The sequence below is a fragment of the Oryctolagus cuniculus genome, chromosome X (assembly GCF_051225735.1).
Source record: "Oryctolagus cuniculus isolate XC-2025 breed Fujian yellow rabbit chromosome X, ASM5122573v1, whole genome shotgun sequence".
NCBI classification, from domain to species: Eukaryota; Metazoa; Chordata; class Mammalia; order Lagomorpha; family Leporidae; genus Oryctolagus; species Oryctolagus cuniculus.
This window is the reverse complement of record NC_142888.1, coordinates 128,005,468-128,029,274: the sequence shown is the minus strand read 5'-3', so window position 1 is coordinate 128,029,274 and position 23,807 is coordinate 128,005,468. Positions and strand designations below refer to the sequence as shown.

The 23,807-nt window shown below is 39.7% G+C and overlaps 1 protein-coding gene and 1 long non-coding RNA gene across 9 annotated transcripts in view; one reads left to right on the top strand and one right to left on the bottom strand.

Annotated features, from left to right (window-relative positions):
* Positions 1 to 23,807, bottom strand: part of TMEM185A (transmembrane protein 185A) — a 75,344-nt gene that overhangs the window by 17,100 nt on the left and 34,437 nt on the right. For all 8 annotated transcript variants that reach the window (XM_089323717.1, XM_089323712.1, XM_089323716.1 and 5 more), the window contains exon 2: positions 1,349 to 1,525. In XM_089323717.1, the coding sequence (XP_089179843.1) occupies positions 1,349 to 1,423 (75 nt within the window). In that variant the 5' untranslated portion in view covers positions 1,424 to 1,525. The remainder of the gene's footprint in view (positions 1 to 1,348; positions 1,526 to 23,807) is intronic.
* On the top strand, positions 4 to 6,066 carry LOC149119752 (uncharacterized). Its single transcript, XR_016227596.1, has 3 exons — positions 4 to 479; positions 1,752 to 1,897; positions 5,385 to 6,066. It is a non-coding gene; the product is annotated as an uncharacterized LOC149119752 (long non-coding RNA).

Below are 23,807 nucleotides of genomic sequence, written 5' to 3'. Positions count from 1 at the left end.
CAGATGAAAAAGAAATAAGAACAAAGGAATTAAAAATTGTTCTCAGAAAAAGTATCAATTTAATTAGCTGTTGAAGCATCATGCATAAATTAATAAATTAACATTGAAACATGACAAGGCCACTTATCAGGAAAATATGAAGCATCTGAAAGGTCTATAATGTTTATTCAAAATACAGATGAACAACTATGATACACATTATGTTGTTGGGGATAAATATACCTGCGCTTAGGACACAGAGAAAATGAGGTCACAGTTATTACTGTGGGACCCAAAGCATTCCATTGGTTAATGTTAACACTGGAACAACCATGCCTATACATTTAACCACCAATTCTTTGCCTTGCCTGATCTTAAACTACAGAAGACAGTTCAAACATAACTAGTGCAACTGAAAATGTTATTTTACTTTTCATTCTTTGCAGAACAAGCATCAGATATCTGAAAACATAAAAGAGAAAAGATGTGTGGCTACACAGGTAACAAGCTTTCAAAAAAAATCTAAAAACTTTAAAATAGTTACATGAACAGCCATGGCAAATGAAGGTTACTTGTGAGTAGCTCTTTTAACGTTTTTCAAAATGTATGTGATATGTAATTTACATGATCTAAATCTGAACCTATTTTTAAGTCAGTAACCAAGAATTTTAAAAGCTAAGATGGACTCAACCTCTACAGTTTTCCTGTATCTCACAGCTCCCTCTTTCCTCCCTACTGGGTATTCCTTTAGTCCCCATCTTCCTGGTGAGGTTTAGCATAGCCCCTATTCCTCAGCCTCCTCTTTTCCTTGTATGTTTTAGTCTCTGAAAGACAGGGTCCAGTGACACAAGTCTGTACCCTATCTTCCCTGCCTCCACAGGCTTCTTAGCATCTGGTCCTCAAATTGTCCTCTTCTCCTGTCTATCCCAGGAACTCAGAGTCTCCTGGCCAAGCTACCAGCTCCACCCTCTTAATCCCAGGACTAGGAGATGGAGAAAATGGCAGCCCCAGTTCCAAATCTGAAGTGGGGAAACACAGATCCTTGATAATCAAAGCTAGAATTATGAATGCCTTCTGAACATAGGCTGGTTTTATGCTTCGTAATCTAGTATGACATCACAGTTTGGATTACAGAGATTTGTGGGCTGCATAGGTATTTAATCACCCAAAACAACATTGTTTTTCTAAGAAAATATATATCAAAGCACATAATTTTTAAAAACATAGAAAGAATCTCAGTTTATCTGTATTACAGTTCTTATAAAACCACAGACAGGTAGAAAAGGAAATGTTCTTTATCACAAGTGAGAAAAACTAAGAACTTGTTCCCTCAGGATAGATACTGAAAAATTCTGTAAGGCAATATTACCGATATTGAGGATTTCGTGCCCAGACTCCAGTTCCAACTGAGGCTCCAACAATGACCATTAACTTCCACAGCCATATTGGAGCAAAGACAGCCCAGTAACTCCACTGAATAATGCCATCCAGACGAAGGGCCAGCAGTACAGAAAATAGCAGCAGGCAGGCATAGATGAGGAATTTACTAGGAGAAAAGTAAAATGATTAAATAGGATTCATTGTGATAAACATGTGATACTGAAATGTAGAGATTTTTCAGTACATAATTTTTTTCAATATTTTTCAAAACATAAAAGTAGTCACTAATTCAATAAACATTTACTGAACAGTTTCATGAATTACATATATTCTTACAGTGCTGGAGGCAAGAGAAACATAAAGGTGACTAAAGTAAGTTCCCTGTTTTCCAGGGCAGGGCGTGACGGGAGCCAGCAAGAAGAACTGTGGAATCTAAGGCACTGTGAAGCAGAAAGGTGACAATCCTAGTGAAATGAGGAAGCATTCCAGGCAGAAGAGAATGGAAACTAGCTATATCAACACATGGAGACTGGAAAAGGTTGTATATGTTCAGGATATGGTCAAGTTCTGTCACTAACTGATTACTGGGTTAAAGTTTTGTTTTAAAGGCAACCATTTACCATGTTCATAAGTTATATACATTTTAATATACCTATATTTTCCATGACTGAATTATACACACACATACTTTCATAATTCACATAAAAGGAATTGCTGTAGAGGATGTCCTTGAAGTATTAATTAGAAATTTTATTGAGGACTTCCACTTCCAGCAATAGCATACCAATAGAGTTGAGGACTTCTACTACCACCATTAACATACCAATAGAGTTTATCTTCCTCACTCAAAGAAAGAATGGACAAAATATGTGATATAACAGCTTGCAGACACTGGATGATAGGTCGTGAAGAACAGGGAGGGAGGGGGGAAACAAAGGAGATAAGGTAGTTTCCAGGCTGCAACAAGGATGTAGTTAAAAACCAACCCTTAAGGCCAGCATTGAGGCTTAGTGAGTATAGCCAACACTTGGAAAGCTGGCATCCCATTTGGGCACTGGTTTTTGTCCTGGCTGCTCCAGTTTGATCTGATTCCCTGATGGCAGTCTGGGAAAGGTGGTGAAGGATGGCTAAGTGCTTGGGCCCTTGTCACCCATGTGGGAGACCCAGATGGGGCTCCTGGCTTTGGCTTGGCTCTGTCCTGGCTGTTGCAGACACTTGGGGAATGAATCTACAGATGGAAGACCTCCCTCTCTGCCTCTCCCCCTCTAATTCTTGCAAATAAGTACAAAAATCTTAAAAACAAACAAACCTTGTCATTAATTACATTAAATGTAAATGGTCTAAGTAACAATTTATTTATTTATTTATTTATTTATTTATTTATTTATTTATTTTTTACAGGCAGAGTGGACAGTGAGAGAGAGACAGAGAGAAAGGTCTTCCTTTTGCCGTTGGTTCACCCTCCAATGGCCGCTGTGGCCAGCGCGCTGCGGCCGGCGCACCGCGCCGATCCGAAGGCAGGAGCCAGGTGCTTCTCCTGGTCTCCAATGGGGTGCAGGACCCAAGCACTTGGGCCATCCTCCACTGCACTCCCAGGACACAGCAGAGAGCTGGCCTGGAAGAGGGGCAACTGGGACAGAATCCGGCACCCCGACCGGGACTAGAACCCGGTGTGCCGGCGCCGCTAGGTGGAGGATTAGCCTAGCGAGCCGTGGCACCGGCCTAAGTAATAATTTGAAGACAAAGTTGTTCAGATCAGCTAAATAAGCAAGGCAGTTGTATGCTCTCTATGAGTAACTCAACCTATCTGTAAAGTAACAGATTAAAAGAAATGGGATGAAAAATGTTATACTCCCCCTTAAAAAACCCTACTAACAGAAAGAGCTGGAGTGACTATATTAATATGTTTTGGTCTTCTATTGTGACGATAACAATTTACCACAAATTTAGATGCTTAAAACAAAACAGATTTATTATCTCACAGCTCTGCATGACAAAAGGCCAATGGGCTTGTTTGCTTACTCTGCTCAGAGACTCACAAGGCCAAATCCAATGTCTGCTGGTAGAGCTCTTATTGGGATACTGGGTAGAAGCAACTTCCAAGCTCCTTAGGTTGTTCACAGTGATTATAGGACTAAAGTCCCTGTTTCTCTGCTGGCTGTCAGCTGGGAGCCACCCTTAGATATTAGAGGGCTCCACATTTTAAAGCTAGCAACAGCATATTGAACCCTTCTTGTGCTTCAATTTTTTCTGATGTATTCTGCCATATCTCTCTTGTTTCCAGAGAAAATTCTGTGCTTTCAAGTGTTCATGTGATTAAATTTAATCTACCTTGATAAGCCAGGCTAGTTTCCATATTTTGAATAAAAAAGGGAGAGAACGATCCAACATGGGAAGCGGGATACACAACAAATTCATGGAATGGCAGATGTCCTAAACAGCACTCTGGCCTCAGAATCAGCCCTTAAGGCATGCTGATCTGGCTGAAGAGCCCATGAGAGTATTTTAGGCATGGAAAGCCAAGTCACTCTAGCAGAAACAAAACAAAACAAAAGAAAGAGGGAGGGAGGGAGAGAGAGAAAGGAAGAAAGGAAGAAAGGAAGAAAAGAGAGCCGGCGCCGTGGCTCAATAGGCTAATCCTCCACCTTGCGGCGCCGGCAAACCGGGTTCTAGTCCCGGTTGGGGCGCCGGATTCTGTCCCGGTTGCCCCTCTTCCAGGCCAGCTCTCTGCTATGGCCAGGGAGTGCAGTGGAGGATGGCCCAGGTGCTTGGGCCCTGCACCCCATGGGAGACCAGGAAAAGCACCTGGCTCCTGGCTCCTGCCAGGATCAGCGCGGTGCGCCGGCTGCAGCGGCGGCCATTGGAGGGTGAACCAGCGGCAAAGGAAGACCTTTCTCTCTCTGTCTCTCTCTCTCACTGTCCACTCTGCCTGTCAAAAAAAAAAAAAAAGAAAAGAAAAGAAGAAAAGAAGAAAGGAAGAAAGGAAGGAAGGGAGGGAGGGAGGGAGGGAAAGAAAGAGAGAAAGAGAGAGAAAGAAAAAGGAAGGAAGGGAGGGAGGGAGGGAGAGAGAAAAGGAAGGAAGGAAGGAAGGAAGGAAGGAAGGGAGGGAGGGAGGGAAAGAAAAGGAAGGAAGGAAGGAAGGAAGGAAGGAAGGAAGGAAGGAAGGAAGGAGAGAAAGAAGAGAAAGAAGGAAAGAAGGAGAGAAAGAAAGAGAGAAAGAGAGAGAAAGAGAAAGAAAGAGAAAGAGAGAAAGAAAGAGAGAAAGAGAGAAAGAGAGAAAGAGAGAAAGAGAGAAAGAGAAAGAGAAAGAGAGAGAGAGAGAGAGAAAGAAAGAAAGAAAGAAAGAAAGAAAGAAAGAAAGAAAGAAAGAAAAAAAGAAAGAAAGAAAGAAGACGACCTAAATGAAAGATCTCTGCGAGTGAGATCCCAGTGGAAAGAACGGGGCCATCAAAGAAGGAGGTACCTTTCTCTGAAGGGAGGAGGGAACTTCCACTTTGACTATGACCCTGTCGGAATAAGATTGAAGTCCGCAAACTCAAAAGGCTTCCATAGCCTTGGCAACTCATGACTAGAGCCTAGGGAGATTACTGACGCCATAAACAAGAGTGTCAAATTGTTAAGTCAACAACAGGAGTCACTGTGTACTTACTTCTTATGTGGCATCTGTCCTTAATGTGTTGTCCAATGTGAAATAATGCTATAACTAGTACTGAAACAGTATTTTACACTTTGTATTTCTGTGTGGGTGCAAACTGATGAAACCTTTACTTAATATATGCTAAACTGATCTTCTGTATATAAAGATAATTGAAAATGAATCTTGATGTGAATGGAATGGGAGAGGGAGCGGGAGATGGGAGGGGTGCGAGTGGGAGGGAAATTAGGGGGTGGGCATTGTAATCCATAAGCTGTACTTTGGAAATTTATATTTACTAAATAAAAGTTAAAAAAAAGGAATGCGTAGTTATGTTAGGCAAAATTCTAAACATGTTTCCTGATTTCTGTCCAATTAAATGGTAATCTAGGGGCCGGCGCAGTGGGTTAATGCCCTGGCCTGAAGTGCTGGAATCCCATATGGGCACTGGTTCAAGACCCGGCTGCTCCTCTTCTGATCCAGCTCTCTGCTATGGGCTGGGACAGCAGTACAAGATGGCCCGACTCCTTGGGCCCCTGCACCCAGGTAAGAGACTCAGAAGAAGCTCCTGGCTCCTGGCTCCTGGCTTCGGATCGGCTCAGCTCCAGCCTTTGCGGCCAATTGGGGAGTGAACCAGTGGATGGAAGACCTCTCTCTCTGCATTTCCTCTCTCTGTGTAACTCTGACTTTCAAATAAATAAATCTTTAAAAAATGCTAATCTGGGTAATAATGTGAAGTAACTTTGCAGATGGAATTAAGGTTACTTATCAGCTAATCCTAAAATAGATAGATTATCCTAGATTATCCTGTTGGACCCAATGTAACTGTATGAACCTTTAAAAAGAACAGGTAGGCTGAAGAGTAATTCAAAGAGATGGTTTGAAATAGGAGAGATGAGGTAGAAGGGGACATCAGAGAGATTCCAAACATGAGGACTTGAGCTGACATTGATAGCTTGGAAGATGGAGAAATGCAGAAATCCCAGGAATATAGGCAGCCTCTAGAAGCTAACAGTGACTTGCAGCTAAAAGCAAGTAAGGAAATGGAAATCTTATCCCTACAACACTAAGGATCTAAATTCTGACAACAGCCCACATGAGCCTGGAATCCCGAGCCTCCAGAAAGGAATATATCACTAACATTTTCATTTCAACCTTGTGAAACTCTAAGCAGAAGACCCAACTGAGTCATGTTGTACCCATATTTCTAACCTAAAACAAACAAACAAAAACCATGAATAAAGTTTATGTAGTTTTAAGTCAGTGAGTTTTTGGTAATATGTCACAGTAACAATAGAAATTAACACTGTAACCTTAACTACATCTGTATGTTCCCCTTTGCTATGTCATATGATATATTCACAAGTTCAAGTGTTCAGGGCCTGGCTATGTTTCAGGGGTCATTGTGATTACCACAATATAAATCACAGTATATTTTTGAATAAGGAATATTACTAGGGACAAGGTAGGGGCAATTCATAATGATAAAAGGGACAATCTGTCAGAGGAAGGAATAATTTTAAATATTTATGTACTTTATAACAAAGCTTTTAAATATATGTAAAGTCATTAAAAGAAGAAATATAAAAACTCATAATTATAAATGGAAATGAATACTCCTTACTCAGTAACTGACAGAATGTACAAACACAATTACTAAGGGAATACAAGACTGTAACAACACTATCAACAAGGTTGATCTAATTGATAAAAAAGTTCCCCCCAACACCAGCAGAATACCAATTCTTTTATAGTTCACATGGAACATTCACCAAGGCAGGCTGGATTATGGGTCATAAAATAAGAATGACTAACTTTAAAATGATTACAATCACATAAATCAAATATCTAAACACACAGGAATCAAACTAGCAATCAACAGCAAAATGATATCCAGAAATATTTGAAAATTAAATGCCATACTTTAAAATAATCCATAGGTTAAAAAAATAAGGAAAGTTTAAAAATATTTTGGACTAAAAGTAAAAATGCAACCTACTAAAATTTTGTGAAACACAGCTAAAGCAGCATTTAATAAATGAATATCATCAAGTGCTTGTAAAAGAGAAGATTTGAAGTCAACAATCTAAGATTTCAGCTTAAGAAACTAGGAAGAGGATATCTTTTAAAAGTAAACAAAACAAAGGAAATACATATAAACACAAAGTTATGAAATAACAGTAGAAAGATATGAGAGAAAAACTCATGAGAGCAAAAGCTAGTTCCTTGAAAATATATTAAAATGATAAATCTACAGCCAGAGTGATCAGGAAAAAAAAAAACAGCTGACATAAATTATCCATATCAAGAATGAAAATGATGAGGTAGACATTGAGCACAGTAGGTTAAGCTGCAACTTTGCATAACTGCACCTCTGTATAACTGCACCTCCTAGAGTGCTGGTTCAAGTCCTGGCAACTTAGGTTGTGACCCAGCTTCCTGCTAACACATCCTGGGAGGCAGCACATGATGACTCAAATGCTTGGGACCCTACCTCCCACATGGGAGACCAGATGCAGTTCTGAGCTCCTGGCTTCAGCCTCACCTAGCTCTCACTGTCGTGGACATTTGGGGAGTGAATCAGCAGATGGACAATGTCTCACCCTCTCTGTATCTTTCTCTCTGTCGCTCTACCTTTCAAGTATATAAAAAGAGTTTTTTTTTTTTTTAAAAAAAAAGGATGAAAGTGAGGATTATCACTACAAGTCCTACATTTGAGGCATAAGAGCTAAAAATATATTATGAACAACTTTATGCCAATAACTGTCTTGAAAGAAAGAAAATATCAAAGTTCACATAGGAAGAAATAGGTGCTCGCTTATCCATGTATCTATTATGGAAACTAAAATTCTAGTTAAAATCCTTTCCACAGAAAATACCAGGCCATGGTAAAATTCATTTTACATTTAAGGAAGAAATAGCATCAATTGTTCAGAAACTCTGGAAGACAAAGAATAGGGAGTGAACACTTTTTTAAAAAGATTTATTTATTTATGGCTGGCGCCGCGGCTCACTAGGCTAATCCTCCGCCTTGCAGCACCGGCACACCGGGTTCTAGTCCTGGTCGTGGCACTGGATTCTGTCCCGGTTGCCCCTCTTCCAGGCCAGCTCTCTGCTGTGGCCAGGGAGTGCAGTGGAGGATGGCCCAAGTACTTGGGCCCTGCACCCCATGGGAGGCCAGGAGAAGCACCTGGCTGCCGCCATCGGATCGGCGCGGTGCGCCAGCCGCAGCGTGCTGGCCACGGCGGCCATTGGAGGGTGAACCAACGGCAAAGGAAGACCTTTCTCTCTGTCTCTCTTTCTCTCACTGTCCACTCTGCCTGTCTAAATAAATAAATAAATAGATTTATTTATTTATTTGAAAGTCTGAGTTACACAGAGAGAGAAGAGATAGAGAAAGAGAGGTCTTCCATCCGCTGGTTCACTCCCCAATTGGCCACAATAGCCGGAGCTGTGCTGATCGAAAGCCAGGAGCCAGGAGCTTCCTCCAGGTCTCCCACACGGGTGTAGGGGCCCAAGGACTTTGGCGATCTTGTACTGCTTTCCCAGCCCATAGCTGAGAGCTGGATCAGAAGTGAAGCAGCCAGGTCTTGAAACAGCGCCCATATCGAATGCTGGTGCTTCAGGCCAGGGCGTTAGCCCACTGCGCCACAGCACAGGCCTTTTTTTTTTTTAAAAAATGAGGCCAGTATTATACTGATACCAAAATCTGATCAAAAAAGAAAACTATAAACCAATAACCTTAATGACATAGATGAAAAAAATTAGCTAACCAAATCCAGTAATGTATAAAAAGGACATTACATTATGATCAACTGGAGTTTAAGGATGACTACAACCTGGCTTAATATCTGAAAATCAGTTACTGTGCTTCACTGTAATAGTAGACTGAAAAATTAAAAAAAAACAACAGTTGGCAGAAAAAAGCATCTGGCATAATACACTACCTGTTCAAGATAAACATTGTAAAGAAATTAGAAATAGAAGAGCATCTATGCAAAACTTATAGTTATAATGTTTGATAGTGAACGACTAACTACTTTCCCCCCAAGAGAGGAAACAAGGCAAGTATATCTACTTCAACACACCTATTTAACATTGCACTAGAGGACAGAGCCACAAAACAGTAAAAGAAAAAGTAATAAAAGTCACACAAATTTGAAAGACAGGAGTAAACTTGTCTTTATTCAGAGTCATCATTGTCTATGCAGAGAATGCTGGGGAATCTACAAAAACACTACTAAATCTAATAAGTGAATATAACAAAATTACAGGACACAGGTAAATATGCCAAAAATACTGCATTTCTATATAGTAGTAACACACTGGAAATGTAAATTGGAAAAAAAAAGAAACTATACCACAACCCTATTATAAATCTAAAACTATTCTAAAATTAAAAGAAAATGCTGCATATAGTAGCAATGACACACTGGAAATAGAAATAGGAAAAAAATTACACTGTACCCCTCCTATAAGTCTAAGATTGGTCTAAAAACAAAAGTTTATATGAGAACTATCATTTATATAGGAATATGAGGCTTGGGAAAATATGATAAAATGTGTGTAAGATTTGTGCATTGAAGTCTACCACTGTAGCCTTACACCATTCAGTCTGCAATAACAAAATGCCACAGATGGGGTGATTTATAAACAATAGGAACTTATTTCTCACAGATCAAGAGGCTGGAAGCATGAGATCAGAGTGCCATCACGGTCAGGTTCTGGTGAAGATGGTATAAAAACAGTGAGCCTCATATGGCTCCCTGACCTCTTCTTTTAAGGTACTAATCTTAATTATGAGGGGCCCACACTCATGACATAATCATCTCCCCAAAGGTCCCACCTCCAAATTCTATCACTTTAGGGATTAGGTTTCAACAAATTAATTTTGAGGAAACACAAACATTCAATCCATAATAATTGACAGGAAAAAAACACTATCCAAATAAATGGAGAGATATACAATGTTCATAGATTAGTAAATTCAATATTATTAAGATTTACATCTTACATGTATTCATTTCCTAATGTTGCCATAATAAATTAACACAATTGTGGTATCTTAAAACAACACACATTTATTCTTTGGAGGCCACTGGTCCAAAATGAGTCTCAATGGGCTAAAATAAAGATATGAGCAGGGCCCTACTCCTTCTGGGTACTCCAAGGGAGAATCTACTATTGGCCTTTCCCAGTTTCTAAAACTATACTTTTTAGCAAAACTAATACATGTGGGCTTTTCTTCTTTTTTTTTTTTTTGAATTTTAGCTCCCACATATAAGGGAGAACATGAATTATTTGTCTTTCTGTGTCTGGGTTATTTCACTGAACATGATGTTCTCCTGTTCCAATCATTTTGCTGCAAATGATAGAATTTCATTTTTGCTTTATAGCTGAACAATATTCCATTATGTGTATATACCACATTTTCTTTTTTTCTGTTCATCTGATAATGGATACTTTGATTCCATATTTTGGGTATTGTGAACAGTGCTGCTATGAACAGGTATCTCTTGATACCATGAATTCACATCTTTTTGACATATACTCAGTAGAGGGAATGCTGGATCCTATGGCAGTTCTATTTCTAGTTTTTTTTTTTTTAAATCCATACTGTTTTCTTCAATGACTGCACTAACTTACATTCCTATCAACAGTGTATAAGAGCTCCTCTTTTTCCACATCCTCACCAGCATTTGTTGCTCTTTTTCTTACATCTTTTATTTATTGATTTATTTGAAAGGCAGAGAGACAGAGAGAGAGAGAGAAAGAAACATAGAGAAACACTGAGAGAGTTGCTACCTGCTGGTTCACTATCCAAATGCCCACAATTGGTACTGGGCCAGGCTAAAGCCAGGAGCCAGGAACTCAGTTCAGTCCAGGTCTCTCACATGGTGGTAATGACCCAACTACTTGAGCTGTGACCTGCTGCTGTGCATCAGCAGGAAGCTAGAATCTGAAACAAAGGCAGGACATGAACCCAGGCATTCCAGTGTATGTTCTGGGCATCCCAAGTGGTGTCTTAAACACTATGCCAAATGCCCACCCCCTTTTGTCTTTTTAATAAGTAACTATAAATAGTATTAAGTGATATCTCATTGTGATTTTGATTTGCATCTTCATGAGGACTAGCGATGTTGAGCAGTTTTTTTTTTTTATGTACCTGAAAGCCATTTGTGTGTCTTCCTTTGAAAAACATCTACTTACAGGTTTACAAGTATTGCGATTTTAAAACTGGATTGTTTTTTTGCTATTGAGTTCCTAGTATATTCCAATTAGCAAATGCTTGTTAAATGTATAGTTTATAAATTAAAATTTAGACTTTTAATGTAAATTGTGAGTTTTGACACATCCATATGCTTCCATTAACTACCACTCAAACATATAAAGACCAGTTTCATCACTGCATAATATTCCCTCACATCCTTATATAGTCAGCCTCTTCCCCTAACATAGCCACTAGTAACTGCTGATTTGTTTTCTATGTCTACAGTTTTCCTTTTACAGAATATCAAACACTTTAGAGCTCACTATACAATATGTTGTATATTCAGTCTAAATTACTTAGCAAAATACACCTCATTTTCATCCATGTTTTTGTCTGGATCTATAGTATGTTCATTTTCACTGCTAATTTGTATTCCATTGAATGAATTTACTTCAAATGGTTTAACCTTTCATAAATTTATGGACATTTGGGTTGTTTCCAGTGACTCCCTTTTTCTTAAGTAAACATCTAGATGTGTGGTTAGTGGGTCATAAAATAAGTATGTACCTGAAACATTGCCAGTGTGTTTTCTAAAGTGGTTGTATTGTTTGACATTCTCACCAACATATATGAGAGTTCCAACTGCAGTACCTCCTTGGCAACACATGCTATGGTTAATCATTTTCATTTTTGTCATTCTAGTGAGTTAGTAATTTTATCTCATTGTAGTTTTAACTTATATTTATTTGGATATTGAATTTTTCCTGTCAGTTATTATGGATTGAATGTTTGTGTTTCCTCAAAATCCATTTGTTGAAACCTAATCCCTAAAGTGATAAAATTTGGAGGTGGGACCCTTGCCCATATGGTATGCTGGTGTCACAGGTGGAAGTTTTACCAGCTATGCCACAATGCTAGCTCCTGACAAACGTAAAAATTATTGAGAATCCTTGAATGGCCTCACAACAAAGAGATGGCAAATATTTAAGGTGCTAGGTGTGCTAATTACTCTGATTTCATCATCACATAATGTGTACATACATCAAAACCCCACCTTGTACCCCATAAATAAATACAAATATTACATGTCAATATTTTTTAAAAAATTACTGATTTCCTCTAAGGGCTTCTATTGATATGGATTACCTCTATTAATATCTCCTGTACCATACAATAAAATGGTTATTTTAAGATATTTACTATTTAAAAGTAACAATAAACATATTACATATTAACATAATTATATGAAAAAAACTATTTTCCAAAACCAATATAAATTTAGTGAAAAGAGTGGCATTGTTTCTATAGTTTTACAAAGCTTTGAATTTCTGGCTTCACAGAAGACACTTGCACTCATTCTGTTGCAATGTATTATTTTGATTCAAACATAATCTGGCCTTATAGAGATACACATTTAGAAAAGAACTTTTCTTAAAGGATTTATTTATTTGTTTGAATGGCAGAGTCACAGAGAGAGAAGGAGAGAGAGAAAGATCTTCCACTTGCTAGTTCACCCCCCTCCCCCCAAATGCCTGCAAGGACCAGGGCCAGGAGCTTCTTCTGGGTCTTCCACGCAGGTGCAGGGGCCCAAGGACTTGGGCCATCCTGTGCTACTTTCCCAGGCACATTAGCAGGGAGCTGGATCAGAAATGGAGCAGCTGGGAATTGAATTGGTGCTCATATGGGATGCCGATGCTGCAGGCCATGGCTTAAACCTTCAGTGCCACAATGCCAAAACCAGAAAAAAAAAGTATTTTAACAGCTTTTTAAGATAATGGTAGATATTTCCTTCAATAAGTCACAAAATTCAACAAGTAGAAGTTTCCTTTTTTAAAAGATTTTTTTTATTATTTATTTGAAACGTAGAAGGAGGGAGGTAGAAAGGAAAGGTTGGAGACACAGATATAAAGGCAGGGAGGGAGAGAGAGGGAGAGATAGAGGAGGGGGAAAGATTGTCCTTCTATTGGAGTTCACTTCCCAAATGCTCACAAATCCCAGGGCTAGTCCAGGTTGAAGCCAGGCACCAGGAGTTCCACCTAGGTCCATCACATGGGTGATAGGATCTCAAGTACTTGGGCCATCTTTTGCTGCCTCACAGACACATTAGCAGGAAGTTAGATCAGAGGCATGAAGTAGCCAGGACTTGAACCTGGCAATATCATCTTGGATGCAGGTGTCCCAAACAGCCATTTAAGCTACTGCACCACATTACCAGTCCCAAGTGGAAGTTTCTTAAATGTTAACTGTAATGGGGGCCGGCGCTGTGGCACAGCGGGTTAAAGCGCGGGCCTGAAGCGTTGGCATCCCATATGGGTACAGGTTGGAGTCCCGGCTGGTCCACTTCTGATCCAGCTCGCTGCTGTGGCCTGGGAAAGCATAGAAGATGGTCCAAGTCCTTGGGCTTCTGCACCTACGTGGGAGACCCAGAAGAAGCTCCTGGCTCCTGGCTTCAGATCAGCACAGCTCCAGCCATTGCGGCCAATTGGGGAGTGAACCATTGGATGGAAGACCCCCTCCCCCTCTGCCTCTCCTCTCTATGTGTAACTCTGACTTTCAAATAAATAAAAACCTTTAAAAATGTTAACTGTAATGTAGAATTGGAAATCCTATCAATGAACTTTTGAACACTGCAACATTAAAATGCACTAGTCTCTCCTGCACTTTGAATCTTTTAAGAAAATTTTTATTTAATACAATATAAATTTCGAAAGTACAACTTTGGGATTATAGCGGTTTTTCCCTGCATAATCACCCTCCCATCCACAAACCATCCCAACTCCTATTCCCTCTCCCATCCCATTCTTTAAGATTCATTTTTAATTATGTATATATACAGAAGATCAACTCTATACTAAGTAAAGATTTCAACAGTTTGTACCCACATAGACACACAAAGTATAAAGTATTGTTTGAAGACTAGTTTTTCCATTAATTCTCATAGTACAACACATTAAGGACAGAGGTCCTACATGGGGAGCAAGTGCAGAGTGACTCCTGTTGTTGATTTAACAATTGACACTCTTGTTTATGACATCAGTAATCACCCAGGGCTCTTGACATAAGCTGCCAAGGTTTTGGAAGCCTCCTGAATTCACCAACTCCGACCTTATTTAGACAAGGCCATAATCAAAGTGGAAGTTCTCTCCTCCCTTCAGAGAAAGTTACCTCCTTCTTTGATGGCCCCTTCTTACCACTGGGATATCACTCACAGAGATCTTTCATTTAGGTTTTGTTTTGTTTGTTTGTTTGTTTTTTGCTGCAGTGTCTTGGCTTTCCAGGCCTGGGAAACTCTCATAGGCTTTTTAGCCAGATCTGAATGTCTTAAGGGCTGATTCTGAGGCCAGGGTGCTGTTTAGGGCATTTGCCATTCTATGAGTCTGCCATATATCTCAATTCCCATGTTGGGTCATTCTCTCCTTTTTAATTCTATCAATTATTATTAGCAGATACTGGTCTTATTTATGTGATCCCTTTGACATCTTTTATCCCTGCATGACTGTGTAATTCCATGTAAGTTGACTGAAAAATACTGGTTCACTGATCATTGATCTTTCAAATGTTGACTTATTTCACTAAATGAATAGCAAAAAATAAAAATCACAGTAGTTGTTATGACCACTCAGTTGGAAACATTTTAGGTACTGACACACTGCCAAGCCATCGTAGTGGAAAGAAGTTTCTAAAAATTCTGATTTTCCCATGCTTCATTTCAAATTTTACCATTTGCACCAAATACTACAAGTTGTTTTCCTTGAAGAAGCAAGTTCAATTTTTGCATTCTTGAGACAATGTCTGCCAAATATCCTTATGCAAATGACCTATCTTATCTCTTAGTTGTCCTTCCAAATGAAAATGGTGTTCCATGAAAAGAGCAGCTTACAACTCAGACACACATTGCTTTGATTCAACTGTTGCACTTCAGTCTACAGCAGAAAGCCTTTATGCATAAACCCCATTTCATCACATGGAATGTTAAAACAGATGCCCACTCAGGACTCAAGATTAAATGAGATTAATATTTCTTCTGCTTTATCAAGGACATTCCTAAGTGATGCAGTCATATTTTTAAACTGCAAGTCTATGGAGGTGAGGAAACCAAAGACAACTAGTGCCGTGCAGCTGGTGCCATTGTCCTGATTTGTGCTCAGGCACCTGCTGTTTGACACACATCCCCACTGCATCTACACCACCAGTACCAATGCTGAAACAAAATACTTCTCAGTATTATTATGAAACAAAAGAAACAAAATATTTCTCAGTATTATTATGAAAGTAATTTTGACCTTGCAGACTACTGTAAAGTATCTCAAAACCCTCTAGAGCTCTGTGTAAATGTCTAATAATTGCTGTACTAAATATATGTTAGTCATTATTATTAATACTAAAAAACAAAGACATTTTAAAAGCTACCACAAAGAAAAAGAAAGCTAATGTTGAAACATGCCAAGACAATAATGACTTCATCCTTTAGACTTTTGCAAAGAAAAGGGCTCATGGTGGTGGGGTGGGAGGGAAGGATTCACAAGTTAATAGAAATGGAATCATCACCACAAATATAAAAAGTAACCAGCAGAGACAACCTTTTTCATCTCTTAAAGCAGAGATGATGGAGCTGATGCTGTGTTGTAGTATGTTAAGCCTCTGCCTGAGGAGTCACCATCCCAAATGGGCACCGGTTTCTGTCCTGGCTGCTCCTCTTCCAATCCAGCTCTCTGATAATGGCCAGGAAAGCAGTGGAAGATGGCCCAAGTGCTTGGGCCCCTACCTCCATGTGAGAGACCTGAAAGAAGCTCCTGGCTCCTGGCTTCGGATGGGTCCAGCTCTGGCCATTGTAGCCATATGGGGAGTGAAGTAGTGGATGGAAGACCTCTCTCTCTGTCCTTCTCTGTCTGTAGCTCTGCCTCTCAAATAAATAAATCTTAAAAAATAAAAAGCAGAGACTATTGTAAAATCTAGAAAATAAAAATCAAGCTTTCAACCAAAGTCTATGGCTACAAATATCATTGTCAAAAATGATGGCCTTGAAAACAAATTATTTGAAAGAAATCAGTGGGGGCTGGCGCCATGGCACAATAGGTTAATCCTCTGCCTGCAGCACTGGCATCCCATATGGGTGCAGGTTCTAGTCCTGGCTGCTCCACTTCCAATTCAGCTCTCTGCTATGGCCTGGGAAGCAGTGGAAGATGGCCAAGTCCTTGGGCCCCTGCACCTGCGTGGGAGACGCAGAAGAAGCTCCTGGCTCCTGGCTTCAGATCGGTGCAGCTCCGGCCACTGTGGCTATCTGGGGAGTGAACCAACAGACAAAAGACCTTTCTCTCTGTCTCTCCCTCTCACTGTCTGTAACTCTACCTCTCAAATAAATAAATAAAATCTTTTTTAAAAAAAGAAAGAAATCGGCCGGCGCGTGGCTCAATAGGCTAATCCTCCACCTTGCGGCGCAGGCACACCGGGTTCTAGTCCCGGTCAGGGCGCCGGATTCTGTCCCGGTTGCCCCTCTTCCAGGCCAGCTCTCTGCTATGGCCAGGGAGTGCAGTGGAGGATGGCCCAGGTGCTTGGGCCCTGCACCCCATGGGAGACCAGGAAAAGCACCTGGATCCTGGCTCCTGCCATCGGATCAGCGCGGTGCGCCGGCTGCAGCGGCGGCCATTGGAGGGTGAACCAACGGCAAAGGAAGACCTTTCTCTCTGTCTCTCTCTCTCACTGTCCACTCTGCCTGTCAAAAATAAAAAAAAAAATAAAAAAAAATAAAAGAAAGAAATCAGTGAACTATAACATTCACAAATGTAAAGATAACGATAGACACAGGATTCACAGGTAAGATACTATGTAGAGGTAATTATTTTCTAAAGGAATTTCAGACTATAAACAAAAAGTAGATGATAGGGTAAACATGCTGTAAGCTAAATTCATTATCGTCCATAAAAAAGTGTTTTATTTATATAAGAATATTGGAACTAATGAAAACAGAAGTACTAAAATATTCTAAATGTCAGAAAGTGATTTTCTTTACCTAATTTAAAGGGAAATGAAGAGTTTTTTTTTTTAATGTTTATTTTCATCTACTCAAAAGGCAGAGCCAAGAGCAAGAGCAAGAGCAAGAGCGAGAGATTGATCTTCTATCTGCTGATTCACTCCCCAAATGTCCACAACAGCCAGGGCTGGGTCAGGCTTAAGTCGGGTGCCCAGAACTCAATCTGCTTCTCCCACATAGGGGGCAGGAACCCAATTACTAGGCCATCACCTGCTGCCTCCCAGTATGTATCAGCAAGAAGAGGCACCATAAGCAGGGTAACCAGGACTTGAACTGGCACTCCAATATGGGATGTGGGAATGCCAACTCAGAAATTAAGAGATTATGTCAGGGCTGGTGTTGCAGCTTAGTGGGTAAAGCCATCCTCTGTGCATACCCTATGGATAATAGTTCATGTCCTGGCTGTTCCACATCTAATCCAGATTCCTGCTAATGGGCTGGAGAAAGAGTGGAAGATGGTCCAAGTGTCTGGGCCCCTGTCACCAATGTGGGAGAATTTCCTGGCACCTGGCTTTAGCCTGGCACAGTACTAGCCATTGTGGCCAACTGAGGAGTGAATCAGCAGATGGAAGTGCCTTCTCTCTCTCTCTCTCTCTCTTTCTCTCTCTCTCTCTCTCTCTGTAACCCTGACCTGCAAATAAATAATTGTTTTTTAAAAAAAAGTTTGTCTATTAAATTAAAATTTTTGAAAATAGAAAGAAATATAAATTCATAAGAAGACAAGTAATAGTACAAACATATAATTCAAATACTGGGGTTAGAAAATATGATGGATTGACTGCCCTGTGTATTAATTTCCATTTTGCTGCCATACCAAATTACCACAAACTTAGTGACTTAAAAAGAAACATCATTATCTTACAGTTCTGGTGGCCAGATGTCTAATTTGAGCCACACAGGGCTAACTCAAGGTGTCAGCAGGCTATATTCCTTCCAGAGAGTCTTGGGAAGAATGTTTCCTTGCTTTTCCCAGCTTCTGCAGCCCTCCTCCTCCATCTTCAAAGTTAGCAATGGAGAGCCCATTTGTTCTCATCTTGAATTACCCTGACCTCCTCTTTTGTCCCCCCTTTCTACATTTAGGATTAAAAGATATTGTTGCAAAGAATATTTGAAATTCACAGATACAGGGGTTTTTCAAAAATGTATGGGAAATGTGCATTATGAAAAAACTAGATAAATATTTCAAAATTTACGTATTAAAATAAAATTACTTTTTAAATTCCATTTTCTATGAATTTTTGAAGCACCCTCATATTTTCTAAAATAGTCTCCTTATTTTAAGGTGAGATCTTTAGAAAACTTTCATACTTCCATTCCTCTTTGCCATGAACTGGAACATATTCCCAGGTTCCAAGGATTAGAATGTAAACATATTTATTCTGCCTACCGTAGCTCTACAAGAAGAAAGGTCATGTAGTAGACTAAAAATCCAGAGGTGACTGTTCAGCCTAGGAGTTAAGACACAGGTTAGGATATCTATGTCCCATATTGAAATGCTTAGGTTCAACACTTTGCTCTTACTCCACTTTCCTACTAATGCAGACCATGAGAGCCAGCAGTCATGGCTCAAGTTCCTGCCATCCACCTAGAAGACCTGGATTGAGTTCCAGGCTCCCAGCTCCTGTCCCAGTCCCAGGCTATTGTAGGCATTTGGGGAGTATACCAGCACAGCAGATAGGAGGTTTTTTTTCTTCTCTCTCTCTCTCTAATAAAAGCCCCTGCTTTTGACTCATAGAATGGTGGATGTCCTAAACAGCACTCTGGCCTCAGAATCAGCCCTAAAGGCATTCAGATCTGGCTGAAAAGCCCATGAGAGTATTTCAGGCATGGAAAGCCAAGACACTCTGGCAAAAAGATCTCTGTGAGTGAGATCCCAGTGGAAAGAACAGGTCTTCAAAGAAGGAGGTACCTTTCTCTGAAGGGAGGAGAGAACCTCCACTTTGAATATGACCTTGTCTACACAAGATAAGAGTCGGTGAACTCAAAAGGCTTCCATAGCCTTGGAAACTCATGACTGGTGCATAGGGAGATTACCGATGCCATAAACAGGAGTGTCAATTTGTAAAGTCAACAACAGGAGTCACTGTGCACTTACTCCTCATGTAGGATCTCTGTCCTTAATGTGCTGTACAGTGAGACTTAATGCTATAATGAGTACTCAAACAGTATATTTCACTTTGTGTTTCTATGGGGGTGCAAACTGTTGAAATCTTTACTTAATGTATACTAAACTGATCTTCTGTAAAAAAAAAAAAAGAAGAAATTATCAATTCCCAACTTGACTCTCACTGGGATTAAACATGACAATAGGTCTGATCTGATTTCATCATCATTTAAAACATCATCTATTATTTTTCACTTTATGTTTGTGTGGGAGCAAACTGTTGAAATCTTTACTTAATGTATGCTAAACTGATCTTCTGTATATAAAGAGAATCGAAAATGAATCCTCATGTGAATGGAAGGGGAGAGGGAGTGGGAAAGGGGAGAGATGCGGGTGGGAGAGACGATATGGGGGGGAAGCCATTGTAATCCATCAGCCATACTTTGGAAATTTATATTCATTAAATAAAAGTTAAAAAAAAAAGAAAAAAAAAAAGCCCCTGCTTTTAACCCACTGTGCCATGCTGCCAGCCCCTTGGTTTGACTTTTTGACACTGGTTTTCAACTGCGCCTTTTGAATGCAACAGATTCATAATTTAGTTGTTTATTGTTATATTATTTATTTATTACCTCACAAAATGCAGATAACATAGATAACATCAACTCTAGCAGACAGTACTAAGGTAAGGATTAAATAGTTGATTTGAAAGTACTTGTTGGGGCTGGCTCCATGGCTCACTGGGTTAATCCTCCGCCTGCAGCGCCAGCATCCCATATGGGTGTCAGGTTCTAGTCCCAGCTGCTTCTCTTCCAGTCCAGCTCTCTGCTCTGGCCTGGGAAGGCAGTGGAGGATGGCCCAAGTGCTTGGGCGCCTGCACCCGCATGGGAGACCAGGAGGAGGTACCTGGCTCCTGGCTTCAGATCGGCATAGTTCTGGCCATGGCGGCCATTTGGGGGATGAACCAACAGAAAAGGAAGACCTTTCTCTCTGTCTCTCTCTCTCACTGTCTGTAACTCTACCTGTGAAATAAATAAATAAAATCTTTAAAAAAAAAAGTACTTGTTACATGGCTTGCACCAAGCAGATAACACTCAATAAATGTTAGTTTCTTTCCTTAAAAACAAAATCAAGGATTAAACAGAACATTATCATTATTACAGAATATTTAAAATACACTTTAACACAACTATAAATGTCAAAAAAGCTAGACTTCTGCCAAAGTAGAACTCAGAGAAAAGGTATATACTCCAAAAGTTTAAATAAAAGCAAAGAGGAAAAAAGATGCAAACTAAGTAAGTTTCTATCTAAAAAAGCCAAAATATGAAAATAATAAAGTTAAAAGTGGGGGAAAAAACTAAAAGTAGAAATAGATGTAAAAATAGAGCTGACAAGTAATACCAACAGCTTGTTCTTTGAAAAAATTAAACTACAAATAAAACAAATTGATATAAGCAGAAAATTTGAAAGATGAAATTTATACACATTCTTTTAATTAGAGGAAGAAGCAATAATATTTCAATAATACCAATACATTTGGGAGCCAATTCCAAAAGATGACTGCATATCAAATAGAAAATATTAAGATTGGCAAGACAATGTACTTGTAGCAATAATATGGTGATAAGAAAACCTAAGTTTTTTAAAAAGGCACAAATTGTAAACTATTTTGAGTTACTATTAGTTTTTTAAAGATTTACTTATTTATTTGAAAGGCAGAGAAGGGAGGGAGGGAGGGAGAATGAACTGATCTTCCATTTACTGGTTCATTCCCCAAATGGACACAAGAGCCAGGGCTGGGCCAGGCAAAAGCCGGGAACCTAGAATTCCACTCAGGTCTCCCACATAGGTGTATGGAGTTTTCTGCTCAGGCTCAAATTTCATCTCTTCACTACTGGTAGAGGGAACAGGGACAAAGGGAAGAATGACAACAGAGAGGGAAAATAGATATAGATAGATAGATAGATAGATAGAGATGTAGATAGAGATGTAGATATAGATATAGATGTAGATATATAGCAAAGGGATGACTGTGCTGATAAAACTTCTAGTTCTGTTTTCTGCAAATCCAAATAATGAAGTGGAATCTTAAGAACCATCCATTTCCTCCAGTGGAAATTTCTGGCTTAACTGGAGCATGTACCCGTACACAAACACACACTCACTTTGGGTGGCATATTCCTGTCTACAGCTTCAGATAATAGCTCCAACTGACAAATTGCTAACTGACATTCTCAAAAACTATTAAAGGGATTGCACCTCTTACACTGAAAAGAATCATATTAACCACATTTAAAATCTTAGTGGCTATTTTAACTGGATTTACCAAGATGAAATATTTTTAAGAGCATTTAACCATTTATAAAAAAGCACAAAAAGCCAACTGAAAACAAATCACTCTTAAGAGAGGATAAAAAAGAGCATAGGCTGATAAAAAGATCTGCATTAAAGTTCCCCATCTGTCATTTATCAGTTGTGCAGTCTTGGGTGAGTTAATTTTCCCTAAGTCTGTCTTCTCATCTAATGTCTCATATACTGATTCACTAAGCCAAAAGGTATGTGAAGGCTCTGTGAAAATGATACAATTTACCTATTTTAGCTCTAACATTATTATGAAAGAGAAAAGTTCTGCCACACTGGCATAACAGTTTCATTTAGCAATCATTTTTTTTTTTTTTACTATTGGGACAGAGCTGACAAATGATGAACCATCGGTTATACAGAATCCATCATCAGAGTTTAATTCAAGGCTTTGTTTTAAATTCTAAGGGTCTTGTACAGGGATAGCCTATCACTGGGCAAGGAATTAGAAACCCCAACATTAGGAAACTTAACTCCTAGAGTTCCAGGAAACTATCAAATACTCCTCCCAACCATCATTTCTCCTCTACAATGAGTTTTCCGGTGATATATGTCCATTTTATATTGAGCATTTACTCGAGTATTCAGCATATTTATTCAGCACCTCAAAATCTTGATCTTCGGCCGGCGCTGCAGTTCACTAGGCTAATCCTCTGCCTGCAGCGCCGGCACTCCAGGTTCTAGTCCCAGTTGGGGTGCCAGTTCTGTCCCAGTTGCTCCTCTTCCAGTCCAGCTCTCTGCTGTGGCCCGGAAAGGCAGTGGAGGATGGCCCAAGTGCTTGGGCCCTGCACCCGCATGGGAGACCAGGAGGAAGCACCTGGCTCCTGGCTTCGGATCGGCGCAGTGCCAGCCGTAGCGGCCATTTGGGGGGTGAACGAACAGAAGGAAGACCTTTCTCTGTCTCTCTCTCACTGTCTAACTCTGCCTGTCAAAAAAAAAAAAATCTTGACCTTTGGTGAACTCTGTCAAGGAAGTGTGCATGTAATTACCAAATAATGGGAATTATATTTTTAAAATCAGAAAATATGCATTCAAATTAGACTTGTCTCCTTTAACCAGTTCCCTTGGAAGGCAATCCACTAATTCCCATGACACTTCATTGCTCAAACTATCTTTTGAGCCTTCTTCCTGGAAGTGCCTTGATAGCCTACAGTCTGTTCTTTCGAATATTCTAAGTGGTGCCAAATCTTCACTAATAATGTATTTGATTTTTGGAAATAGTCAAGACTCAGCCAGAGCCAAGTTTAGTGAATACGATGTGTGATCAAACCAGGTAGGACTATTTTGATTAAAAATGATATATGATTATAAAGTAATGAGATGGATTTTCTTATGATTTATAAACTGACACTAAAAGGAATCCCAGATGGTGGCAAGGAGTATGAGCACTGGAATAGGTATACATATTGTTTCTCCATGTAATTTGTTTAAATACCAATACTATAAGCTCCAATATAAAGTCTGCTTTATTTAATCACAGCTTTATAAATATAAAGTTCCTTAGTATATTGGACCTACTGTGTCATGAGAGAAAAGGGTTGTCACTAAATTAGTGAGGCAGCATGATAAAAAGAACACAGACTTCAGAAGAAGACTGATCAGGATTAGAATCCTAACTGGGTCCCTTAGTGCCTTTGCAACTTTAGAGAAGTCACAAACTCTCTAAGACTCTCTAAAATAAGGTTGAGGTGTAGGTATTGTGGTGCAATAGGTTCAGCCCCTACTTGGGACATTCACATCCCATCGGAGTGCCTGGTTTGAGTCCCAGGTACCCTACTGATTCAGCTTCCTGTTAATGCATGCTGGGAAGCAGCAGATAATGACTGAAGTGCCTCTGGCCCTGACACTCGTGTGGAAGACCTGGATGAAGTTTAAAAATAAATAAAATAAGGCTGAAATGTAACTTGAAGGGCTGTTGTAAAGATCAGGGATAATGGATACAAAGCATGTATATTGTACCTGGCACATGAAAGCTACTCACTAGGTCACAGCTATTATTAATAATAATCTCAGTAACATCAAAACAATTATCTAACTGTAGGTAGCTTAATAGGGCAGACCGATAAAGAGTCACTCTGGTAGTGAGTAGTTCCCTGACTGCTAAGTACTA